Source organism: Gymnodraco acuticeps, unplaced genomic scaffold, assembly GCF_902827175.1.
Source record: "Gymnodraco acuticeps unplaced genomic scaffold, fGymAcu1.1, whole genome shotgun sequence".
NCBI lineage: Eukaryota > Metazoa > Chordata > Actinopteri > Perciformes > Bathydraconidae > Gymnodraco > Gymnodraco acuticeps.
In genome coordinates, this window is record NW_022989751.1 from 275,844 (window position 1) to 291,507 (window position 15,664).

The 15,664-nt window shown below is 42.5% G+C and overlaps 1 protein-coding gene across 1 annotated transcript in view; it reads right to left on the reverse strand.

Annotated features, from left to right (window-relative positions):
• hmcn1 (hemicentin 1) overlaps positions 1 to 15,664 on the reverse strand; it is a 76,314-nt gene that overhangs the window by 8,875 nt on the left and 51,775 nt on the right. The window contains exons 45-88 of the mRNA XM_034210129.1: positions 15,475 to 15,642; positions 14,518 to 14,631; positions 14,153 to 14,239; positions 13,866 to 14,057; positions 13,585 to 13,758; positions 13,383 to 13,496; positions 12,898 to 13,043; positions 12,644 to 12,794; positions 12,184 to 12,381; positions 11,994 to 12,107; positions 11,572 to 11,759; positions 11,114 to 11,210; positions 10,781 to 10,942; positions 10,544 to 10,657; positions 10,250 to 10,452; positions 9,964 to 10,045; positions 9,718 to 9,849; positions 9,368 to 9,517; positions 9,004 to 9,163; positions 8,785 to 8,909; positions 8,499 to 8,682; positions 8,033 to 8,130; positions 7,640 to 7,918; positions 7,344 to 7,540; positions 7,039 to 7,120; positions 6,721 to 6,857; positions 6,494 to 6,635; positions 6,187 to 6,331; positions 5,859 to 5,986; positions 5,611 to 5,767; positions 5,242 to 5,363; positions 4,959 to 5,123; positions 4,438 to 4,545; positions 4,069 to 4,206; positions 3,851 to 3,985; positions 3,274 to 3,543; positions 2,774 to 2,964; positions 2,384 to 2,597; positions 2,107 to 2,241; positions 1,752 to 1,942; positions 1,493 to 1,574; positions 1,025 to 1,294; positions 654 to 824; positions 376 to 546 (exon numbers count right to left, since the gene is read on the reverse strand). Of these exons, the coding sequence (XP_034066020.1) occupies positions 376 to 546; positions 654 to 824; positions 1,025 to 1,294; positions 1,493 to 1,574; positions 1,752 to 1,942; positions 2,107 to 2,241; positions 2,384 to 2,597; positions 2,774 to 2,964; positions 3,274 to 3,543; positions 3,851 to 3,985; positions 4,069 to 4,206; positions 4,438 to 4,545; positions 4,959 to 5,123; positions 5,242 to 5,363; positions 5,611 to 5,767; positions 5,859 to 5,986; positions 6,187 to 6,331; positions 6,494 to 6,635; positions 6,721 to 6,857; positions 7,039 to 7,120; positions 7,344 to 7,540; positions 7,640 to 7,918; positions 8,033 to 8,130; positions 8,499 to 8,682; positions 8,785 to 8,909; positions 9,004 to 9,163; positions 9,368 to 9,517; positions 9,718 to 9,849; positions 9,964 to 10,045; positions 10,250 to 10,452; positions 10,544 to 10,657; positions 10,781 to 10,942; positions 11,114 to 11,210; positions 11,572 to 11,759; positions 11,994 to 12,107; positions 12,184 to 12,381; positions 12,644 to 12,794; positions 12,898 to 13,043; positions 13,383 to 13,496; positions 13,585 to 13,758; positions 13,866 to 14,057; positions 14,153 to 14,239; positions 14,518 to 14,631; positions 15,475 to 15,642 (6,783 nt within the window). The remainder of the gene's footprint in view (positions 1 to 375; positions 547 to 653; positions 825 to 1,024; positions 1,295 to 1,492; positions 1,575 to 1,751; positions 1,943 to 2,106; positions 2,242 to 2,383; positions 2,598 to 2,773; positions 2,965 to 3,273; positions 3,544 to 3,850; positions 3,986 to 4,068; positions 4,207 to 4,437; positions 4,546 to 4,958; positions 5,124 to 5,241; positions 5,364 to 5,610; positions 5,768 to 5,858; positions 5,987 to 6,186; positions 6,332 to 6,493; positions 6,636 to 6,720; positions 6,858 to 7,038; positions 7,121 to 7,343; positions 7,541 to 7,639; positions 7,919 to 8,032; positions 8,131 to 8,498; positions 8,683 to 8,784; positions 8,910 to 9,003; positions 9,164 to 9,367; positions 9,518 to 9,717; positions 9,850 to 9,963; positions 10,046 to 10,249; positions 10,453 to 10,543; positions 10,658 to 10,780; positions 10,943 to 11,113; positions 11,211 to 11,571; positions 11,760 to 11,993; positions 12,108 to 12,183; positions 12,382 to 12,643; positions 12,795 to 12,897; positions 13,044 to 13,382; positions 13,497 to 13,584; positions 13,759 to 13,865; positions 14,058 to 14,152; positions 14,240 to 14,517; positions 14,632 to 15,474; positions 15,643 to 15,664) is intronic.

Below are 15,664 nucleotides of genomic sequence, written 5' to 3' on the forward strand. Positions count from 1 at the left end.
GCTACTTTTACTTGAGTAAATAATGTGAATAATTATTTCGTCACAGAGTCCATTATGACAGATCATAGGCCTCTGAGACCTTGTGCAATTTAAAGCAAATATTAAAACCTAGAAGAAAACCACAATCTTAATTGATTTATAGGAGGTTACAGAATTGAGATATGTATAATTTAAACAAATATATTCAAATCAAGCTCTGACTTTAGTATGTAGAAGTTGAAGAAAAGTGTAATTCTACACAAACATTACATTTCAGCTGTTTGTATGGGACATCACATTGAGAGTAAGCAAGCCTTCCTGCCAGTTGTTCCTCCTCAAACCAGCTGTTCATACAGTTTACAGCCACATTTACAGAAAAGGTATTTTGTCTCTCACCTGGACAGGGTCTGACACTGCACATGATGACCTCCACTGCCCTCCCCTCACAGGGTCTGCCTCCATGCTGAGCTGAAGGATTACTGCAGGTCCGGACCCTCGTTCTGTTGCCCTGCCCACAGGTCCGAGAGCACTCCTCCCAGAGAGACCACTCTGACCAGTTACCATCCACTAAGGAGGGACAGACGTTACGATTGTGTTACCACATGTGCCCTTTGACAGTTCCCTTTACCTCAATAATCAGGATGAATCCTCTGATGTATTTAAAGCACGCTCACCTGGACAGGGCTTTCCCTGACAACTGCGTGTCTCTGAGTCTGATCCTGGGCAGTGACGCCCTCCATTAGCAGGCAAGGGATTGTTACACTGTCTGAGCCTCTTCTGGGACCCGACACCACAGGATACACTGCAAGGACCCCACTCTGCCCACTCCGAGTAGCCTCCATGAACTGGAAATTGCATGATACGCAACACGTCATCAGACATTTGGTTGATTTAGTAAGTACAACTAGAGTATCACAAAACGGAGTAAAAATTCCATGTGTGTACTCATATCTGGCCAATATATCTAGTTCTGAAGATTTTTACAATGAAAGTTGACAAAAAAATGTGGCACAACCCAAAATAACTCCCCACATGTCCTGCTCACCTCGTACAGTCAGAGTGACCCTGACCAGCACTGATCCCAGCAGGTTTCTGGCCACACACTCATATTCAGCGGTGTCTTCCTTCTGGGCACTGCTGATCCTGAGGGAGCTGTTGGAAAGGGGGGAGAAGCGGTCGTTGCCCAGCAGAGGGCGCCCCTGACGGGACCACTCTATCATGGGGGTGGGCTCACCCTCCGCCTGACAGTTGAGCACAACTGTGGTGCCAGCCTCCACCACTGTATCCACCGGCTCCACTATGATGCTTGGTGCACCTGAAAGAATAGTCGATCCATATGATGAAACATATAATGGGGAATTGAGTGATTTCACACATCAACAACAACCGTGATGGTGCAATATTAAATAATTGGAGTACTCTTTTAGGTTAGAGCTATTTTCACATGCTGTCTATGTAGAAAATGCAAGATGTTATGCTAAATAGGACTGACTGAATTAAGATAGACACTTACTCTGCAGGGTAAGAGTGACACTCCTCTCCACCACACCAGCATCATTTGTTGCCACACACATGTAGCTGCCTGCATCTTCACTCTGTAGAAAATGTAAAACACAGTTACAATCTATCAGATCAAGCCTACAAATATGTTTAGATTAACATTATAATTTATAAATGACATCCTACTTAAGAATATATGTATGTGTCTATGTTATATATTAGACCACAGAGCCACCAGAGCACTCAGACTCTCGTCTCATGTGTTTTCATACCACTGTTCCATAGATAGCCAGAGAGCCGTTTTCCAGCTGTCGAATGCGGTTGCTGATCGAGATGTTTATTCCACCTTTGCTCCAGCGGATGGTGGGCAGGGGATCTCCCCGGACCTCACAGTTCAGGATGGCATTTCCACCCAGAGGTTCAATACGGTTGGAGTGATGCTCCCCATCAATGATAGGAGGCTCTGGAGACATCACACATCACATGATTAAGATTGAGTTGTGAGTTCAATGTTAACATTTTACCTGTCTACTATAAAGACATTTGTGAAAGAGACAACTGTGTTATACTATATTGTCATTTATGATCAGTTTCATAAGTAAAAGGATTTTGAGGGACTCATTTTACCTTTGACATAAACGAAGGCCAGAGACTTGATGGTCCCTACGCTGTTTTCTGCCAAACAGGTATAGGTGCCAGAGTCGTCTTTGCTCACTCGCTCTATCACCATCTCACTGTGGCCGTTCATGTGGTCGTAGTGAACTAAAGCATTGACAGAGGGGAGTAAAGGACGATGAAAAAAACACATGCCGCTACATAAATATGGCATTCTCTTATGGATTTTGGGGTATATGTTCAGTTTATATAAAAGCTTTTACTCATCAATAGTGACCTTGCTATATACCTGGGAGGATGTTGTTGTTAAAAGCCCATGTGATTTTGGGAGGAGGGATGCCACTGACTCCACAGGCCAGTAGGAGGCGCTCTCCCTTGTTGAGGGCAACGTCTCCGAGCAGCTCAGTGAAGATGGGGTGAGTGTGGACAGACAAGGTCGTCGTCTGACTGTCCTGTCCGACCGAATTTGTGGCAACACATGTATAACTGCCCGCATCATCAGGCTGGTACAAAGGGAGGGGAGAGGAGGAGAGTGTGTGCATGCAGGAAATAATCTTTAAAATCATCTTTTTGATGCAGGACAAGCCACCTTAGATATAGTCAATACGTGCCAAGTTCACTTTCTAGCAATTTACCCATATCAATAAATAGTACAATTATTTTTAAATGTTTTTTCTACCTGAGCGACGTCTATAACTAGTTCTCCGGAGGGCAGGATGGTGTACTCCCCTGTGCTTTCACTGAGAGGATTACCGTCCTTCTCCCAGGTCAAGCTTGGCTGAGGGACCCCCTCCACCACACACACCAACTGAGCCTGACTGTTTTCCACCACCGCTACCTCCAGCTCTCCATCACGGATGGAAGGGGGGACTGCAAAGAAGTCATCGTCACATTCAAATGTAAAAGACAGTGTAGATTTGGTTGATACACATACACTCACAGGGAGATTTGGCAGCCACAAATGCCCTGTTAACTACATTTTACATTTTGAGGCAAATTGGCTTGATCACGTAATGGGATAAGAGGAAACATGCAGTACACCAGAAGAAATGTGTGGAAAATAAACTGTAACAAATACACTTTGTACTTTGTAACTTGCAGTCAGAAGTAAACACAGCTACATCATTTATTTTCTACCACAGTGATGTGGTTTAAAATACTACATTAATTGAAACTTACTGTGTACAGTCAAGCTCATCTCATGGCTGACCGTGCCTGCTGCATTGGCAGCAGTGCAGGTGTATCGTCCAGTATCACTTGGCTGGATGAAGGCGATCTGCAGGGATCCTGAACTGAGCACCCGTTGGCGCACAGATTCATGCAGCGGCTGCCCGTCTTTGTGCCATGTGACGGAGGGGGAAGGTGAGCCGTCAGCATGGCAGTGTAACGTCACAGAGGAGTCCACAGGTGCCAGGTACTCTACAGTCTCTGAGCTGATCACTGGAGGAACTGCAGGACACAGAAAATAGAAATACCACATGAAGTCACAACATTTTGAATATTTACTGATAGCATAAGGAAATGAGGCTGTTAAACATGAATTTAGATGAATGAAGTTAGTTTGGGTTGAAGGTTTGTTTAACTAGTTAAACTTGCGATCAAAAAAGTGTCTGTTATAAAAAAAAGATTAATGTAGCATTTCATGCAGAGCTATCAGATTTCAATTGATTTCAAGGTGCATTTCTTACATGCCTGTACACATGTATGTATAACATACTATGCCTATAAATCTAGTTACTTGGAGTGTGTGCCCCACCTTGTACTCTGAGTTTGGTCTTGCCCAGCGCAGTGCCTGCAGGGTTTTGAGCCACACATATGTACGTCCCAGAGTCTGACACAGAGGCCTTAGTGATCTGCAGACTTCCATTCGGCAGGACTGTGAAACTTCCACCTGGCAGGAATCAAGGGAGGCTGTTATGACTGATTACTTATGATTGCTGACACACACACATACATGTAGACAGGAGTAATCACCTGAGGTGGGTATGTTGATGCCCTCCTTCTGCCAGGTGATGGTGGGTCTGGGTGTACCTGTGGCCCTGCAGGGCAGAGTGATTGGGTTGTTCAGGATCACATCCAGGGTGGAGAGATGAGACTGGATCACCGGGAGCTCTGAGGAGAGGAATGGGAGAAGAGGGATTCTCAGAAAGATCCCAATAATAAAGTAAAATCACAACAGAATCACACAGTTGTTATAGCTTAAGGAAATATTCACATTGGGATCATTTACCCACAACACAATGATATGAGTAACAACTTTTAACAATGAATATTTTTGGCTTGCTGCTCTCTTAACCGCCTCCAGACAGCAGTCTGATTAATGGATCCTCAGGATGTTCTTACCCTGCACTGTGAGCTGCACATGGCGGTGGGTGGAGCCTGCAGCATTCTTGGCTGTGCATGAGTAGCGTCCCGAGTGACTGAGCTCAGCTGAGGTGATTTCTACTGGACCTGAGCACACACACACACACACACACACACACACACACACACACACACACACACACACACACACACACACACACACACACACACACACACACACACACACACACACACACACACACACACACACACACACACACACACACACACACACACACACACACACACACACACACACACACACACCAAATCAACCAATTTAATAAAGCTAATTAATCACACAGGACACATTTATCTCCTATAATCTTAACTGCAGTGTTAGGGGAGTCACAGCAGTAGCCTTTCTAAAACTTAGAACAGGTTGAAGAATGCGCTGAAAACTAAAGCATTATTAACTCTAGTTTGCTGCCGATTTAGGAGTTTTGTTGGCAGTTTGGAAGGTCATGTACTAAATACAATACATGTATTCTGATTCTGACCTGTAGGTAGGATGCTGTAGCCTTGTCCCTCTTTAGGAAGCCTTGAGCCATCTTTGCTCCAGTGGATTGTGGGCGCTGGGACACCAGAGGCAGTGCAGGCGATGACCACTGGGGACAATCTGGTCACAACCAGCTCTGTGGGTTCATCTGCTATAGATGGTGGAACTAGTAGGACATACAGTCAAACTTGTTAGCAAAATATCTAATACATTTAATCACATATTGACACACCCTTAATGGACGTACCAGAATAATAATGATCACATTTTAAGAGATTGCTCACCGTGGACAGTGAGGTTGATGGATCTGGAGTCTTCTCCTGCCTCATTAGAAACCACACATTCATACACAGCTGTGTCCTCGACTGTTGGTGCTATAACTACCAGGGAGCCTGATGACAGCAATCTGTAAGTAACTCAAAGTTAATTATCTAAGAGAACATTCACTATGATGTGCACCACTATGAAACATTTATCTTACAAGGCAAGGCAAGTTTATTTATATAGCACCTTTCAACACAAGGCAATTCAAAGTGCTTACAATGAAACGGTCAAGCAAATAATGTTATTAATGTGGTACTACGTTCCATTTTTGCATTATAGAGTTTTTAATCTTGAGTTATAGAACAGAGAGGGAGAAAACCTGGATCAACCTGTACATATTCTGGTTCTGGTCAGTATTGATGGTTCGACCATTTTTGATCCAGCTGACAGTGGGTTTGGGTATGCCTGTGGCCTCGCAAGACAGGGTGGTCTGAACATTGACTGTAACCGTCACATTGGTGCGACTGTCAGCGATGGAAGGAGGGACTGAAAGATGAAAAATTAGGATCATAAAATGACTGGGGGATTTTTGCTTGTGGTTGATTGTTTAAAAGTATTCATGTGTTTTACCACCCACCAAATACTTGCAGATCCACTCTCTTGCGCTGGGTCCCAGCCTGATTTGTTGCCATACACAGGTAGCGGCCAGTGTCTGTCACCTGAGCAGAGTGGATGTGTAATGACCCATCCTCTGCAAATGTATACCTGAACACATTTGTACAAACTGGTTAAGATACAGCATCGAGAAAATGTCAATACATAGATAATGCCTATAATATTTGAACCTAATTTCTAGATTTAATATCGTGGAAATACATGATGTTCATCAGCAATCGTCATTTAATAAGGAAAATATTGCTCATTGAGAAAGAGAAAGGCATCCTAATAATATATTTTTGATTTACCTGGGGTTGTTTCCTGCCAGGATGGCACCGTGTTTCCTCCAGGTTACACGAGGCGGTGGCACTCCACTTACAATACACTCAAGCACTGCAGGCTTGTCAATGTGCACTGACACGGTCTGGGAGCCTTCCTTGATGGTTGGGGCCACTGAGGACACAGGTTACATCGTTTTTTACTTGAGTAATGAATTCAGCTCTATGAATAATTACGGAGAGAATTAGTCAAATACAAATACTCCTCTTTTATTTATGCAAGCATAGACAGTATCTCTTGATATATATTAGTTTTAGATCAAATATGTCATTGTACCATTGACAGTCAGGTTAAACTGACGCGTGGTCTTGCCAGCGATGTTGCTTGCCACACAGGTATACTGAGCTCTGTCGTTGAGCTCGGCCATGTTGATTTGTAAGTAGCGGCCACCAGACAGAATACGCACTCGGGCAGAGGCCTACAAAAAGATAGAAAATCATTTGTGAATATATTTTGCAGGAAGTCATATTATTGTGGGATATGTTATTTGTTTGGTTTCTGACCTGCAATGGTTGGCCATCTTTGAGCCAGCTGAGAGTTGGAGGTGGGACAGCATCAGACTTGCACTCCAGGATAACCTGTCTGTTCTGCAGCACTGACAGGTCCTGAGGTGTGCTCTCCCCCGCAATGTTAGGGGGGACTGTTGAGGGAAATCCAGAAAGAGACCGGGTTACCCGGATTTTATGTCAACTTACATTACATTTTATTAATTGTCCAGACAAATATTGCAGAAAAAATATTAGTACAATTGTAACATGCGCATGGGTTGATGAATTATCCTTTTTGTTGTACATTTAATATAAGGTAATTAAAAAACCCACCATTCACTCGAACCAGGAACTCCTTGTCGTCATCTCCTGCTGGACTGTTTGCTAAGCAGCTGTATCTGCCTGTGTCCTCCAACTGAGTGTAGAAGAGTTTAGTAAACATTTTTTATCATATAGAGCATTTAAAGATGTTTTGTTCATTTTTGCTGACAAATAATATATATAACAGACAGAGAGAGTCTGCCGCGCAATTAACAATATTTAAAAGGAAGTATGTTTTTGATGCTTTCATTGGAAAGGGTAAACAAATGTTATATATGAGACATTTTATTTCACATCAACCTTCCCCTGTCACTGACCTGTGCTGAGGCCACACGGAGAACCTCTCCCCCCCGCAAGAGGCGCACACTGTCTGTCTGTGGCAGCGGGTGTCCATCCTTCAGCCAGGTCAAAGAGGGCGTAGGGACACCTGAGGCCTCACAATGAAGCTCCAGGACATTGTTAACCACAACAGAAACTTCTGCAGGTACTCCAGAGCCGTTGATGTGTGGAGGGTCTAAATATGAAAACATAAACAAACAATATGTCTTTCCATACTGTATATATAATTCAAAGGCTGAAGCTGGATAAAGAGTAATAATCTCCAATTACTCACCCAGCACTTTTAGGTTGAAGTGGCGGCTAGCTTGGCCAGCGCTGTTGTTAGCCATGCAGGTGTAGCGTCCTGTGTCATTGACCTGAGTCTGGATGATTTGGATAGTTGTATTCAGGTTTAGGAACTTCAGATGAGGGTCAGTAAGTAGAGTTACCCCTTCTTTAAGCCAGGACATAGTTGGGGTTGGGGTCCCATCAGCAATACAAAGCAGAGAAGCCGAGTTTCCTCTGACTACAGTCACATCCTCTGTGCCGCCGGCTCCATCCAAACCAGGAGGGACTAAGGAAAGTAATACAACATATTAATGACTAGTGTTAAACAGTTTGATTGAATTGTGTTTGGTAATAAGTTTCATTTTCAATTTTTACAAGCAGGTAATGTTTTCAGACTCACCATGCACTTGTAGTTTATAATGTCTGTTGTCCACTCCTGCTCTATTTGATGCAACGCAGGTATAGGTGCCACTGTCGGACACCTGAGTGCGTGTAATCCTAACAGAAGCCAAAGGTACAACATATAAGTGTCCAATTGCAATTGAATTAGGACCCAAAAAATACCCAAAACCAATGGAACAGCATGTCAGAAAATGAAACACTTTCTAATGTAACTCATTACAGTGAAATTGCATTAAGCAGGGAGAATTTCCATACTCATGTATTAGTAGGAATACCTGCAGGATAGTTTTAAAAAGATAAGCAACTTATTATGACATTTTACAGAAAGCTAATTAAACCTATGGCTCACACAACGATTTGCTACAATTTCTGACTAGAATTTTTCCCACAAGAAACACAAGAAGTTGTTCTTAATGCAGCACCATGTGAAACAAACTCTTCTTGAACCCTGTCCACTGACCTACCGAAGCACCTGTCCAGCAGAAAGAAGCCGTATGTGGGAGGAGACTGGCAGAGGCAGGCCGTTTCTCAGCCAGTTGAGCTGGGGCGGAGGAGAGCCTGCTGCAACACACTCAATGTTGACAGAACTGTCAAGAACTGTGGTCAGCTGCTCAACTGTCTCACTGTTGCCGTCTATCACAGGAGGCACTGAGAGAGCAAAATGGAAAGCAAAGTCAGTGAAAAACAAACTCCTCATGCTATAAACAAGTTTGTACTGGACGACACAAATAGAAAATAAATGAAACCCACCATACACATTCAGATTGAATATCCTGTCTTCTTCCCCTGCAGTGTTGGTGGCCACACAGGTGTACTTGCCACTATCAGGTGTGTTAGCTTCGGTCAAAGTGAGTGTGCTTCCATCTGGACTGATCCTGAATGCAAAGGCATTATTGCACCATGATCAACACACTCACCCATCACTGGATTGGACTACTGTGAGATCTTTGTTCATGCAGCAAGCATTACCTGAGCCCTTGGTTTCCTGCAGTGTTGATGACTTCGCCATCCTTTAACCACTGGATGGTTGGAGCCGGGGTTCCCCGAGCCTGACAAACCAGCTGGATGCTTTCATTGAGAAGGACTCCCATTTCATGCGGCATCTCTGATCCAGATATGCTGGGAGGGACTAAGAAAGAATAACTGGTCTTAGCACAATCCTATAAACACATGTATTTGTATGAGAGCATACTGTCAGCACATTAATCCTGATGCTGTAATTTTCTATGGGGCTCATGGAAAGAGAAGCTTTTACATTTCTTTAATTTGCAACTGGTCTTTAGAAAAGGGTTAGAATTGATTTAAATATATTTATAGTATAGTGTGCATGTACCTTGTATAGAGAGATGGTAGCTCTTGCGTGCCTTGCCCTCCACGTTGGAGGCCACACATGTGTAAGTGCCGCTGTCAGCAACCTGTGACCGCGCAATCTGCAGCTTGCTTCCTCCTGCGAAGATGTGCATCTCCAGAGACTCTGAGTTCTCTAAAGAAATACGAAGAACATATGTTTGGTTTATATGAAATGACTATGGTGTTACAGTACCATGTTATGTAGTAGTACCCCTTTCCCTTTGTCTCATCAACAGTTACTTGTGTTAAAACAGGTTATTTGATTTAAATGTAAGACACAGATGAAGAATAACTTTTCTGTCCCAGGAAGAAATTGACAAAATGCAGGCTTACCTATAGGTCGTCCATTCTTTAACCACGCGAGGCTTGGAGGAGGGATTCCAGTAGCATCACAGGCAAAGGTGACTGGGTTACTGATGGTTTCCACAACACTCTCCTCTGCTGGGCCATCAATACTGGGAGGCACTGAAGAGAGAAGTAGAAAGATTTGTTTCAATATTATAATCTAAGTGTTAAGCAATTCAATGTGTGTTTTAGTAAGTTTATATTTTTGAAGAATTTAAATATTTTGTGAGCTACCATAGATATTCAAGTGGAAGTTCTTGTCCACTTGTCCAGCAACATTGGTGGCCTTGCAGACATATTGTCCTGTATCAGACACCTGAACGAAAGAGAAGACATTCAAGAAAGATGGGAAAGAAAAACATTGAAAACAATATTATGACAAACACAAATAAGGTGACAAAGACAAGAGTTGCTTTCATCAAAAGAAATAAAAAAGACCTCACAGTAAGGGCCACTCCGTTTGACTTGCTGAAAGTTTGTTAAAAAAAAGATCAAGAACAAAAAACAGTGCATCTTTTACCTCAGAGCCTTTGATCTCAAGCATCTGTCCCTCTGCCACTATGCGCAGGTTTGCCGTTTCTGTCACCATCCTGCCGTTCTTGTACCAGGTGATAGTGGGTGGAGGGACAGCGTTGGACTCACACTCCAGCTTTACTGATTTCCCAACGAGCACATTCACCACCACAGGAGAATCCCCACCACTGTCCCGGATACTTGGAGGAACTAAGAGTCAAAGGACAAAAACATTATCCATCAGTTTATGATGGATAATGGTCAGGGCTGTACATTCAACACAATATGGGTTTGTACTGACCAAAAACGGTGAGATACATTTGTTTGTATGCCTCTCCTGCTGCATTCATGGCCACACAGCTGTACTTTCCTCCATCAGAAACTTTGGCTTTCAGAATCTGTAGTGTACGACCACCTAAAGGCACAAATGAACACACCGATACATTTTAGAATAAACTGTTGTAGATATTTTTTCAGGCTCAGATACAGATATTCTTTGCACACATAAATAAATTAAATGTAACCCAAGTTGCAATACCTGGCATGATGAGTGCATTGGTGTTGGCCTGAATGGGACCCCTGTCATTTAGCCAGCTTAGGGTAGGAGGGGGGAAACCAGTAGCTTCACAAGAGAGTGACACAAAATGGTTCACCACCACAGTCACAGTCTCAGGACTCAGGCCGATAATGGTTGGAGGTACTTGAAGGAAAAAGATAATAAATAGTAAGTATAGCAAATAGTATTTTTAACACAATTAAATCATGTATAAAGTAGATCGAAATTAGTGCTTTCCACATGAAAGTAAATGTAGATTTCCTCTTTGCACAATTATGATAATAAAAGACAATTAAGAATGGAAATGTGACTCACCATGAACATTAAGGTTAAAGGACTTGTCTGCACTTCCAGCCACATTGTCAGCCACACACACATAGCGCCCTGTGTCCGACACCTGAGCAGTCAACACCTGATGGTTGGGAAAGACAGTGAAATGTGGAATCTAGTAAGAGCACAGATCTACTTAAATAGACAGGATCAACTAAGTTAAAGTGATGAAGCAATTGTTTTGTATTGGGAAAGATATTCCACTGTCTGTTGTATCCGTACCTTAGAGAGTTACACAAAAGTGGATGAAGCCAATCTAATACCAAACAATTTACATTTTATAAATATATTTATGGAAAGGACCTTCTGTTGATTTCATTATATTGTACAAGGGTTTCTATCTTTGGTTAATATTGTAGGCTACTGTTATATAAGAGTAACTTGTAATGAAAATGGGCTAGGAAACATGTGGAGAACAACTCTCTTTGCTTTCTAGTTTTTACCTGAAGTGTTCGCCCATTGGACAAGATCCTATGTGGCCCATCAGAACTGACTGGCTGGCTGTCTTTAAACCAGGTGATCTTGGGGGCAGGGTTTCCAAGCACGTAACACTCCAGTTGGGTAGTTTTGTTGACTAACACAGTGACCTCGTTGGGCAAATCACTGTCTACTCCTCGTATGGTCGGCGGCACTATTGTAGGACAGTAACACACAATGAGAATGAGAATCAGGTTTGTTGCCAAGAAAGTTTTTACATAGGAAATGAATGCAATAACAATAAGCTGCTTTTGTGGTGGCAAGTTTTGGTCCTGATTGGGCCGTTGCCTCCTGCCAGAGGGGAGTGGTTGAAACGGTTCATTGCAAATAAAAACACTCCCCCCAACTGTCTGATACTTTAACCATAATGAAAATAGTTTTTACTCACATAATACTCTGACATCATACTGAATGGAGTCTTCTCCTGCTTCGTTGACAGCCACACACGTATACCTTCCTGAATCTTCAGCCTGGGATCTGGGATTCTGTAACACTCGCCCACCTGTGAATAAAACGTCAAAGATTAGTACAAACTCATTCTCCATCTTGCTTCCTCCCTGTTTTGTATGTCAACTCACCCGGCAAGATCAGAACTCTGTCATTTGAGGTCTGCAGTTGTCCATCTTTGTACCAGGTGAGTGTAGGAGGAGGCACAGCATTGGTCTCACAATACAGAGAGATGGGATTGTTGAGTATCACATCTCGAACTTCCCCTCCAAAGCCTGGGGGAGACGTGCTATCACCAACTCCACCAGGCCTGTTGAAATTAGGCGGAACTGAAAAAGGAAAAAGTAATAATTTTTGTCATCTTTATTTTTGATTTTGGCTGAGAGCACACTTTAAGGCAGAAATGGTTCCTTTATGAATTAAGGATGCTGTAAAATGAATGGTATTTTTCTTTTAAAGCACAAACTTTTTTGCAGAAATTACCATTTTCAAACACACACACACACAACAACAGAACCAGAATACACTTTGAGCCCATGAAATGCATACATAGTCTCAGTTAACACATCAGCTTCAGTCGACCCAGTTCACCTTGTATATTTACATCAAAGTCCTTCTCATCCTCTCCAGCTATGTTAGTGGCTACGCAGGTGTAGCGGCCGGTGTCTGACACCTGAGCGTGCTTGATCTGAACAATACGACCGTTGGCTGTTATGGACACATGTTCATCCGTGCTCAGGATCTATGGAGGAAAAGTAATTACGAGAGTGAGGAATCAGAGCAGGTTTTACAGGTCATTTCTTTTTTCTCCCATAATCACTCATAGAATGATATCAGATTGCTACCTGTCCGTCCTTGAACCACTGCAGTGCTGGGGTAGGAAAGGCCTGAGCTGCACACTCAAGGGTCAGCGTGCTGTTGACCTTGATCTTGACCTCTTTGGGTGCCAGTCCCTCCCCTGGAATATCATTCTTATTGATCTGAGGAGGAACTGGGGTCAAGAAACATGTTTAGAATACATTGATATTGTTTATATAATCATGTTTCATCCATTACCAAGAATTTACAGATTTAACACGTAATCTCTGATCATTACTATCAGTATATCAGTAGGTCATTGTTTAATGCTTTCTTAATGATGAATGACTTATGAGCTAACCTGTGGTAAACAACATTTCAAATGGGGCTTTTGAATGATTCGTTGTGGGAAAATCAGTTTTCAGATATTTGAATTACATCAAATCATCAATTATTTTTCTGTCGATAAAGATTGTCTTTGAGGAAAGCTCTATTAAGATACAGCATGTTCTCAAAGAAACATAAATCTCACCATAAACCTTGACCTCATAGTGCTTCAGGGTCTCTCCAGCCTCATTAGTGGCCACACAGGTATATCTCCCAGCATCCTCTTCTTTAGCGTTCAGGATCTGCAGGGTGCGCCCACCTGTGAAAGCATGGGTGATGGATTACAGACCCTACTGCTGTATTCTATTACATTTCAAGTCTATTGTTATGTAAGTGTGATTTCAAACCTGGAAGGACTCGGACGCTGCGACTTGACTCAAACGGAGTGCCGTCCTTGAGCCAGACGATGAGAGCAGGAGGGTAGGATTGGACTTCACACACGAGAGAGGTGGGGCTGCTCAGAGTGACGGTCACCTTCTCTGAAGAACCGTCAGGACCTGATCCAGCAATGGTGGGAGAAACTGGCAAAAAAAGGAGGGAAAAGCACGGTAATAAAACTAAAAGTAATACACCTACCAAATAGTTTTATTCATACTGCAAATAATACAAAAAGGCATTGTATTTGTACCCAGGACATTGAGGTTGAAGTGCCGGCTGCGTTCCCCTGCACTGTTGGATGCCAGGCAGCTGTACCTGCCGGTGTCTGCAATTTGGGCCGCAGATATTTGGAGGAAACGGCCGTGAGACAGAACCTGGTGCCGTGTGTCAGGCACCAACAGCTGTCCATCCTTCAGCCATTTAATCTCTGGTACAGGGTTACCTATGAAATACATGAAATTAGCAATACTCAATTGATCAAGTGAATTCTCATTAGCAGAACACGAGATTTAGACGCCAATGTGTTCTGTCACTTACCTGAGGCCTCACAGCTGAGAGTGATGTTGTGTTTCTCCTTCACTTTAGTGTCCGCCACAGTTCCCTCTACCACAATGCTTGGTGGAACTGTCGAATCAGACTGAAAATCAATTACAATGTTCTCACTGTTTTCCCATTCATTCAAAAGTGATCACAGCAAGATACATGTTTATCATATATATATTTTTAATTAATGTAAATGAAATCCAATGTCCTATAAATGTAAACACATTTTCACACCTGACACCAGATTTGTTATTTTATTTTATTGAATTGGATTTGAATCTGTATCGTGAAGTTCTCATTTTCACTCAATATGATGCCATCTAACAAACAAAAAAAAAAAGTTTTTTTTATATCTTTACCAAGGATGTCGAGGTCAAAGTTCTTTCTTTCCTCTCCCGCGATGTTAGACACAATGCAGGTGTACCTCCCAGCATCCTCCACTGCAGCATGCATTAGACGCAGGCTCCGGCCACCTAGAGATATAACAAGCCCATTATTTCCTTTTATTTGGTGTAATAATTGAATGTTTTCAAACGCAATGTAACCATTAATCTACCCGTTATTTTTACAAAAGAAAAGCATACCATGGACGTGTAAACAACATTCAAACCCTGTTGAAAGTGGGTCACCCCTCTTTGAAAACAAAAAAAGAACAAGAAGAATTGAGACTCTGAGGCTCACAGCTGTTAAAACATTTAGTCAGCATTAGTTTTAATGATATTTAAGACTAATTTAATCTGTATCTACAAACTGTGTCCTAGAAGGGTTAATGAGAATCTCCTGAGAAAACAAGTAACAACCACTTAGACAATGGTTTGCAAATCCTGAGCTCATGCCTAAAAATGGCAAAACACAAAATCATATTGGTAGGGAATGGTATGTTTAACTCGAGGCAATGGTTTAATTTGGAGACCTCAATATGTCTTGTAAAAGGTTTAAAAACACAATTCAAAGCAATTGCTCCCGTTTGACTTGTTTCACAATTCTCTGTCAGTTGAGTTTGGCCCCAGTGGCAATGATCCTATTACATCCTATTACTGGTGATGTATTGCAACTGCTTGGCCTTGGAAATCATCTAGGAAGCCAAAAGTTCAAGTTGTTACTCTGTCTGAAATCGAGGCTATCATTTATATTTTTGGTGGCTTGTTTTCATTGAGTCCTTCATGACTAGCAAGCTAAAGTATATATTTGTTTAGATGTTTGAATATATCTGACATGGCACACAATAACATGGGGAGATCAATCTTGAAAAATGGTAAATAAGGTTGTATAGCTTTTGTAACATTTCAAGCTCATTAGGTCACACAGTTACTCACCAGAGAGGACGCGCACTGAACTCGTAACTTTGATTGGCCGACCATCCTTTAGCCAGGTGATGGCAGGTAGAGGGATACCAGAGGCCTCACAGCTCAGAGCAACTGGGTTCTTCACTACAACACTCACATTCTCTGGCTGCTGCACCTGACCAATTATGCTAGGTGGGACTGAAAAAGAGGAGAAATTAAA